Here is a 10338-nt window from a genome sequence, read left to right on the forward strand (position 1 = left end):
CAAGCTATCTGGCCTTTTTCTTTTCTCGTAACTTGATGTCAGTGGATGATGGTCTATTGCATTTGCACCAATTTATCAACCTCAATAATTAGTAATGTCCAACCTATAGCAATTGTGATAATGTAAATTAAACTCCGTTGTTAAATTAGCTATCAATTTTAAATTAGCCTTAATATATGTTTTTTAAATGTCTTTTTTTTTTTTTTTTTTTTTTTTTTTTTTTTTTTTACTCATAATAATTTTTCTCATATTTAATCAGATGAAAAAGTAATAGTACTTTAGTGAGCGTGAACCTCAAAACATAACATCTATGTTAAAATGGATAAATTAAGAATTGAACAACAATGTAATACTCAATTTCTGTACAAAATTACAAATATGTGAATGTAGATTGCATGGAAGTGGACAAAGGTGTATAAAGCAGTGAAAAATAACATCAAAGCAGTGTATTGAATCATCATGTCATATAACTCATATTGTCAAGTACAATAACTCAATAGGCAATAATGCCAATAATTAAACGACTTTGATTACTTTTGTCTAATACCATAAAATAATAGGAAATAAATGTTGAGGTATGTCGAATTTTGTTTTTATTACACTGTAAGTGGCTCCACTATTTGATAATTACAGTGAGGCAGCCTACTCAGAAGCGAATTTCATTTGCCACTAATTAGAAAATCTTATCTTAAAAATCTCCATTGATATTGAAATCATACAATAATATTAGATCACTTTCCTACATACTAACTCTTTCTTTTGTCTTGATGATCTAGACGAATACTCGTGATAATGAGGTTTATTCTAATTGGAACTTTTTTTTAAAATAAATAAATAAATAAATAAAATAAAATAAAAACACAAGTACAAATAAAAAATGTCAATTAGTCTAATACTTGGTACAAATAAAAATAAAAAAATGTCAATTAGTCTAATACTTCATACTTGGTACACCATTTTATGAGGATAGATCCTATTCTTATTTAAATTAAATTGTGCTCTATCCACTTAATTACAATTTATCTAAACTTTATCGAATAGTTATTAGAACTTATTTTAGTAGTAAAATGACCCTTTATAACTAGAATCAAAACTTAATTATCTAGAACTTCTTTGTTTGAGCTTATTAACCTTATATTAATTTATAAATCCTAAAATAATTAAAAAAAATAAGATGCACAAAATAGGCCTAAATGTATAAATATGTCCAATCAAAATTTCTATAAATTACATTAATTTTATTTGTTAAAAAAAAAAGATGATACCATCTTACGGTAAAGACAACAACAGTCAAGCTCTCTAATTGGATTTTTTTTTTTAAATGCAATTATCTAGAGATTCTTCGTACACTACAATATATATTTCGTATAAGAGATTGAGATTTGCCTTAAAGACAAATAATTTGTTGTAATTGTCGGTGACCTTGCATGAGAGGTTAGTGACTTTAGGGGTAAAATTATCGGTAAGAAAGGTTAAAAATAATGTCAACTTGTAACTGATCAAAGTTCACGAGTGTATGACTTAATAGTCATAGACCTGAGGCCTCATATTAATTGACCAACAATTAACTAATAGATTATAGTTTTGGATTCTAATTAATCTGTTTTCTACCTAACTGGCTTTTGCACTTTGTCCAATGATTAGGTGAATAACAAAGCTTATTGTCCTCAAATATTCAAGTTTAATTTTTCTATAATAATGTTAAAGTCTTTGACGATTTCTTTGTGCTACCAAACAATCAACAGCATATTCCTTTTTCACCAATATATAGGAATAGGATTACATATACTCGTATCAAATAGTTTAATTTTTGAGCTACAGACTTGTCAACGGCATTACGGCAGTATAATTTAGGGTTCTGTTATTAGTAATTAGTATGCTTTTTTTTTAAAAAAAAAAATTTCTTGCTAACAATATAATGCATTAATGCTCCTAAAACAAGACCAGTGCAATTAAGATATTAGGTACCAGACTGTACATCATCAGTACATATATTGATATATATGATATGATTGAGATTTTCTACCCTACATTGTATTTTACAAATTACAAGTATCACTTTTTTTTTTTTTTTGTGTGTATGGTTAATTGTTTAGCAACCATAGACGTGAAAAGAGTTTATACGTGAATAGAATTTGATTTCGGATTTAAGGAACCATTCCATGAGCCTAATCCAACCTATATTCACCAAATCACCTTATTATTTGAAATTGAGCATAACACCCTGTAAATAATATATACAAGTACATCTTATTCACTTAGTCTTGTTACATATAGATTTTGAAGGCACATTGTAAAAATTAATTTTCTGTTATATATGTACTATGTGCCAACACCTTAGACGAGTCTGTCAGCCAAGTCACACTTAAATTCGAACTCGTGAACGCAAAGTCTTCACCAAGCAAGCTTAGATAGTATTCAGTACTTATTAATGTATTACTCCGTATTATAAATACATAAAACTTGGTTTAAGTATAAAAAAGTAGATGGTATTTACTTTACATGAAAAGAATAGCATCATACTGTGGTGGGTAGAAGGCAAAGCATTAACATAAATAAGCAAAGGAGAGAGTGGACCAAAGAAAGAGACATGAAAGTTGGACAAAATAAGATAGCCGTGGGAGTAGTGGAAGAATTCAAATATGGACATAGCAGTTTCAATCGGCTCATTTAAGAATGAAATAAATGCAAAATATGTCACATAAACATTACTCACTCAATTGTACGACCTAACTCTTTATGTCTTACCACAGTGGGGGTTGTTGCAATTGCAGGGGTAGATACGATCTTATTTATGATCATATACGAATTGGCAACAACACTGAACACCAATTTCATGCCCTTGTTTTTTTATAGCTTGGGTATTCTTTTGAATTTTGAGTAATAGACTAATAGCCCTAGTATGCCATGTTGGTAGGATTTCTAGATTTAAAGGATAAAATCATTTAGAAAAAAAAAAAAAAAACGATTTGATACAGCTTATAATGTACCGAGTAATTTGTTTTTGGATGCAAATGATGGTTGAGGCACTCCGATATTATGTTCCTAATTAAGCAATTAATTTGAGCACGAGGCTCACAAATTACCATGAGTACTTTCGTTTGGCAAGCTAAGCCAATTTCTTGTCTTATCTCCATAAGATTTGTGTTGTTATAAGACGGACATGCATGCAATAGGTATTATGTAACTAATGATAGTCATTGAATTTGTAATTTGATAACATAACGTACAAGTCTTTTCGGAGACATCTTATAACATAACCTACAAACAATAAAAGATATACTTGCATGGTTGCATATATACATTGGTTCATCATTTTCTTTTATTTTCTTTTTCTTTTTTCTTTTTTCTTTAGGAGGGAGGTTTGTGTGATGATGTAACATAAATCACGGTCTTGTTTCAATTTCCTAATCTTTATGCTTCTTGTTAAGCTTTTATACGTAGTATATATCAATCTCTTATTAGGCTAATTGGCCTTGCTTAACCATTCAAAGCTAATTAAAGCAATTAAAGAGAAGATTCTTGGAAAATGGGACAAACTATTTTACATGGTTAAATGATGTTATTATTAAATACATGCATATTTCAAAACTTGATCATTTCATCATTAGATTGGACATTGATTGCTCCTATCTTCACTTTTTTTCATTAACTCATTGTTTGAAAGCTTTCCACACACTCTATTTAAACAGGTGGGTCCAAATTATGAGCAATAATTTACATAGCCAAGACCAAAACAATTCAGGGTTACAATGATGAGTACTTCGTAATTAATTTTGAATCATTTCATTAGTGGCATAAGTGTTACTCCAAACTATAATAATGTGAAGTGAGGCACGAGGCAATAATCATATGTTTCATCTCCTTCCCTTTCTTCTCATTCTTGGATGTGATTCTCGTGATCACTGTCATACTACACTAGCACTAGTTTGCAATTGACTATCAACATTGTAGTAGTATGGTTTCTAATTAGTTAACATAAATAAACGGTACGAGTGCATAAATGAAAGAATTATTCGAGGAGAATAAAAAATGAAGTCACATACTCCATACTTGTGTAGTTGTGTGAACTTAAATGAAGTAATATACAAACACACCTACGGTCGTACTTCTATTTTAGGCTCAAGCTTGTCCTCCCCTCATAAAAAGTTTAAGATTATTCATTTACTCAATATCACTATTGGATGTTTAAGATTATTCATTAACTAATCTACTAGATATTACCGAGTACTATGTATTGGATGCATGTTTAATTAAGATTATTCAATGTAATTACTATGCATTAATAGGAGGAAAAATAATCTTACTTACTTTCATTTTCATGTGGTTGAGCTAAGTTTCATATAGAGATACAAAAAGATCAAATAAGATTTGGTTGAGCTAAGTTTTGTATAAAATAATATTATAGGTGACCTTATCATTAGAGTTATGAGATTAAATTCTACTACTCCGTAATTGTGAGTCCTTAAATACGAATTCCTTTATTTTTTTCCTCGCTTTCAAATTCCAACAAATTTAACTTGCAAATCTAGATTGAAATGTTTGAAATGATAAGTATTTATCACATCTCGCTCAAGTTCTTTTGCAATTGAATAATGTTTTTTTTTTTTTCATTACTATATATATATATTATACATAGATGAGCCAATATTCAAATTATTGAAAACTATAGCTACGTACTCCATAGTTTTTAAAAATCTCATTCATTGTATAACATTTGTGACAAAAGAAAGGCAATCCCAATAAAATATATAGAGGTGGTCGCAATTTTTTTTTTTTGGAGTGATATAAGGGAGGGAGATTTTAGTACTATGTATTAAATTTCATACAAAATTTCAAATCAACCTTTTTTTTTTTCCTTTTTTTTTTCTGTCCAAGATAGAGTTATATTAGTTGGAATGCATACTTTAAACATTTTAACATTTTAATTGATGAGCGATAACTCAGTTGGTAGAGCTTTTCTGTTGATTTTAAAGGATTCTAGGATCGATTCTTATAGATAAGCTAAGTTAGCATGACATATTTATAAATAAATTAACAATTGTGAGACCCATTTTTATTAAAAATTAAAACAAGTTTTTAGGCCCGGACAATATCCGAGTTACTGCATATAAAGTTTTATAACATGATAATACAGTACAATTTAAAAACTAATTTACATTTAGAGGTGATCATTGGGCGGGCCGGAGCTAAAAAATTATGTCCACTTCTTGGGCCGGGCTGGGCCAAGCTTCGGCCCGGAATTTTTGTGCCCAAACCCGCCCAAAATGGTCGTGTCGTGCGGGCTTTTTGGGCTATATTCGAGCCGGGCCTGAAAAATCAACTAAATATACATAAAAACGCATTTTCAAACCCGTCCAAAAAAATAATCAGGTAAGGTCGGACCCAACCCAATTTCGAGCTGAAAAAATTCTGCCCAAAATCAGACCGGGCCATACTTGATCAGGTCTATTTACATTTTATTATGTGTACTAATGCTACAGTATTTTTATAATAATTTTATGAAAAACACACCTGCTTCATTTGTTTTTATCTCTTTCTAACCATAACAGAGATTTTCTTTTTATTTTTGGACGGATTACTGTGAGATTCTTCTAACTTAATTGAAGACAGTAGGATATTTCTTAAATTATAAAATAAATAATTGGAAAAAAAAATGGTAGAATATTCAAAAATAGAAAAATAAGGAAAGAAAGACTGTTGATTTTAAAGGATTCTAGGATTCGATTCTTATAGATAAGCTAAGTTAGCATGACATATTTATAAATAAATTAACAATTGTGAGACCCATTTTTATTAAAAATTAAAACAAGTTTTTAGAGCCGGACAATATCCCATTTAAAATTAAAACAGTTGGACCCCCTTCTCTTTTATATGTAAAATTAAACCAAAATCCTTTTCCCCATTATTGGATTCCATTTCAACTTTCCTTTTTATTTTCTCTTCTTCCATCTTCACTTTATCATTTCCCATTTTCATTCCGCTCATATATATATATTTTTTTTGGTTTCTCTCTATATGTTCTCCATGCTTTTTTCATAGATCTATAGCATTATAAATTCTCTTTTGAGTTTTCGCAGAAAAAATAATTAAATAAAAATGGTGAATGGAAAATCTGGTGCTGCTACTCCTAATAAAGGTCAAGCATGGTTTTGCACTACTGGTTTACCAAGCGACGTCGTTGTTGAAGTTGATGACATGACCTTCCATCTTCATAAGGTACTCACTCAATTTTTCCGTGTTTTTTTTTTTTTTAGTTCTTACTATTATTTAAGGCTTTTAATTTGTGGAATTTTGTGTAGTTGTGTGTAATTTGTTATTTCCTAAATGATTTCAGTTTCCATTGATGTCGAAGAGTAAGAAACTCCACGACCTCATAAAAGAACAAGAAGCCAACAAAGTACAACCACTAGAGCAAAGACAAGATACACAAAACGACGACGTTGAATCCGAAGAGGACGAGGACTTAGTTGAGCAAGAGCAATGTCACGTGTCACTCACAGAATTCCCCGGCGGCTCAGAGACATTCGAAGCCGCCGCGAAATTCTGTTACGGTGTAAAAATCGACCTGACCGCCGCCAAAGTGGCCCCACTCCGGTGCGCCGGGGAAGTTCTGGAAATGACGGAAGAATACTCGGAAGACAACCTCATCTCGAAAACAGAAAGATATCTCACAAACACCGTTCTCAAAAACATCAAGGATTCCGTGAAAGCATTGAAATCATGCGAGTGTTTATCGCCGCTTTCGGAAAACCTTGACATTGTTAACCGATGCATTGATGCTATTTCATCGAAAGCGTCGCTTTATGATCCGACATTATTCGGGTGGCCGGTAAACGACGTCGTTGTTACTTCTTCCGGAGGTTCTAGAAAGAAGAATGCGACGTCGACGAAGATGAGAGACGCATGGGTTGAAGATCTTGCTCAACTGAGCTCAAGTCTCTTTAACCGAGTCATTTCCTCGATGAAGGAGAAAGAGGTTAATCCGGAGATTATTGAGAGTTGTTTGTTTCATTATGCGAAAAGATGTTTCCCTGGGATTAGTCGTTCAAACCGTAAGCCAACGCCGTCATCGTCGATGATGGCGTCGGAAGCAGAGCAGAGGCAGTTACTAGAGACGATAATATCGAACCTTCCACCGGAAAAGAGCTCTCGGTCGCAAGCTGCGACGAGGTTCTTGTTCGGATTATTGCGCACTGCGAACATTCTTAATGCTTCGGAAGCATGTAAATCTGCGCTGGAGAAAAAAATCGGAGCTCAATTAGAGCAAGCAACACTAGATGATTTGTTGATTCCGAGTTATTCGTATTTGACGGAAACTTTGTATGATGTTGATTGTATTGAGAGGATTTTAGGCCATTTTTTGGCGGATTTTGAGGAGAGAGAAATTGAAGGTGATGGTGATCAAACCCTAGGTAATGCCCGATCACCGGCGATAATGCTCGTCGGAAAACTTATTGATGGTTACCTTTCGGAAATCGCTTCGGACTCGAACTTGAAACCGCAAAAATTCATTCAATTGGCTCTTTTGTTGCCGGAAAAAGCACGATTATATGATGATGGCGTTTATAGAGCCGTCGATGTTTATCTCAAGGTATAATTGTATAAATTAAACCATCTCATTAAACATTTATTATATTAAATTTTGTATTAGTTGTATAGTTTAAATATTTAATGTGATTACTTAGTTGTAAAAATTATTTGTTGATATTGTTAGGCGCATCCATGGTTATCAGAGGAAGACAGAGAGAAAATAAGCGGAGTAATGGACTGTCAGAAGCTAACACTCGAAGCGTGCACACACGCAGCACAAAACGAGCGGCTGCCACTTAGAGCAGTAGTTCAAGTACTCTTCTTTGAGCAACTCCAACTCCGGCATGCCATCGCCGGTACTCTAATCACAGCCGACATTGCGGCGAGTGAGTCCGCTCGTCCTTCAGTCCAAGACGAGGACGAGGGGGAGAGGGATGGCGGCGATGGTGGTACCGGGGTGGGGAGGGAACAGAGTACATGGAGGGAGGCAATAAGGGAGAATCAAGTGTTGCGGCTAGATATGGATAGTATGAGGACAAGAGTACATGAGTTAGAAAGGGAGTGTTCAACTATGAAGAGAGTAATTCAAAAGATTGATAAGGTGGGAAGTGCTTCTCCGAGTTGGAGAAGCACTATAACACGTAAGTTTGGGTGTAAGTTTAAGACACAAGTTTGTGATTCGCATGAATCAACCGTTGTGGAGAATAGGAAAGGAAGACATCACACCAATCAACGGTGATTAATTAAGAGTAGTAACACAATGTGTCTATAAGATTAGAGAATTATATTTAAATTCATACTAAAATGATAGGCATATTTCGTACAATTTGTAATTTTGTTGATTGTGTATTTGGGAAAAGGAGAGGTACTACTAGCACTCTAGCAGTATTATTTGGTATGGTATTTCTCATCAATTCTTTTTTGTATCCTCTCGATTTGGTAAATTCTTTTTGGTGCGATCTGATTTGATGATGAGTACATGATGTTGTTTTTCTACTCCGTAAATGAACATTCATAACTCATAAATGACGATAATGTAGATAAAATTCGAAGATGATCCTGAAATCAGTATTGTAACTTTGTAAGCCATTAGTAGAGTACGAGTAATATAGTATTAGTAAAGTTAGTACTATTGTAGTGAGTGACTTTATTGCGCCAAATAAAATTATGTGAAAGTTGGCAATACCAAAAAATATTGTGGGACTTTTGAGGTGGAATGGAGGGAGAGAGAGAGAGGGACCGCTAGAGGCCAAGATGTATGGGGGAGTGGCCTACGGTAGTGGGGGGAATTACTACTTTATTTGTGCGAATAATTTGGGGAGTGGGGGAGTGAATGGGTCCGGGTTCGGGTTCGGGTCTGGGTCCGAGTCCGAGTCCATCCGAAAGACTTTAAGGTTACTAGTAAACGTAAGATGGAGAAGTGAGTGGGTCGCATTGAAGTGGCCGGTGAGTTATACAGTTGCCCATGCAATAGTGGGGTTGCTCGTGAAGTTGCCTACCTGATACGTAATGGCATCATTTGGGCATGTACTGAATTGGTGTGCAAATGTTTTAAGCGATTCAGACCTTGAATTGCCGGCAAAGTTAAGACTAGTTGTAGCGTGTAAATGAGATTAACAATATACTAATTTGTACTTTTTTTTAAACTTGGTATAATGTTGAGTTAATAAGCTGGTAGTATTTGGGTAATAAAAAACTAAGTTCATTTAAGGCATGCTTATTGAGATTCATCAAGCCATGTTGAAGTAAGAGAAAGTTAGTTGCATCTTGCATGAGGAAAAGTAGAACGGAAAAAGTAGGTTTTGTTTGGGTGGCAGATTAAACTCAGGATTTGTGTGAGTAAAATGAGGCGAAAAGGGTGATTGGTTTGTAGGGAGGGATTAGTACACAATAAGGTTGGCGATGCTTGATAAAAATTAAAAGAATAATCAAATATTAATCAAATGTAACATAGTTATATTGAGTTTTATTCTATTCATATTAATGAGTAGTTAATTAATATTTAATAGTTTTAGTTGTTTTTTATAAATTAGGGTGGTTAACGCGCGGGATGCGTGCGCCATAGCTAGCCATGTTCAAATGTATGGGTTTTTCAGTTGTTGGTTATATTAATGAGTGAAAAAATATGTATGTAAACAAATATTTTAGAGATATAAATGTCCACAAACTATTCTAAATAATTCAAAAAAAAAAAAAAAAAAAAAAAGACACTCAACATTAACGAACGTAAAAAAAAAAAAAAAAATAACATTAATGAAGGCAAAATAAAAACTTGTACTCATCACATTAATGAGGATAATCATATAAATGCACATTTTAAAGGGTATAATTGGTAGCACAATATTCATAAGATTAATCTTGTACATTTTATAAGGTAGGAACATACTATACAATTAAAAATATTTATGACAAAGAATCTGAGGAAGTATTTCCTAATGGCTCCATATAACTTTGACTACAACTTTTTGTTACAATGTACCTAAAAATGTTTACTCCGTATATGGATGATGCTGGATTAATCTTATTGTATGTGTTTCTTCAAAGTATTAGAATTTTAAAGTTTTTACTGCAATTAAAATCTTATAATGATCAAATTTTGCATTTACAAATATGTTGATTAAACTTCTGCAATTTTAAAGAGACATAGGAGGTACTATAATTGTAGGGTTGTACACTTAACAATAGTTGTTTGGTGGAAAAGAAATTTGTGGAACAAACACAAATTCATCTTCAATAATAATCTAAAGTACGCGGTGTAAAATAAACGAATTATAGATTGGAATAGAATATGGAGTAGAGTATTTG

At 32.9% G+C, this 10338-nt stretch overlaps 1 protein-coding gene across 1 annotated transcript; it reads left to right on the top strand.

Annotated features, from left to right (window-relative positions):
• Positions 1 to 5812: 5812 nt before the first annotated feature.
• LOC110692724 (BTB/POZ domain-containing protein At5g66560-like) lies at positions 5813 to 8431 on the top strand. The gene is made up of 3 exons (XM_021869768.1): positions 5813 to 6219; positions 6338 to 7594; positions 7718 to 8431. The coding sequence occupies exons 1-3, from the start codon at positions 6100 to 6102 to the stop codon at positions 8270 to 8272; spliced, it is 1932 nt and encodes a 643-aa protein (XP_021725460.1). The 5' UTR covers positions 5813 to 6099; the 3' UTR covers positions 8273 to 8431.
• Positions 8432 to 10338: the final 1907 nt, after the last annotated feature.

Source organism: Chenopodium quinoa, unplaced genomic scaffold, assembly GCF_001683475.1.
Source record: "Chenopodium quinoa cultivar QQ74 unplaced genomic scaffold, ASM168347v1, whole genome shotgun sequence".
In the NCBI taxonomy this organism is placed as follows: Eukaryota; Viridiplantae; Streptophyta; class Magnoliopsida; order Caryophyllales; family Amaranthaceae; genus Chenopodium; species Chenopodium quinoa.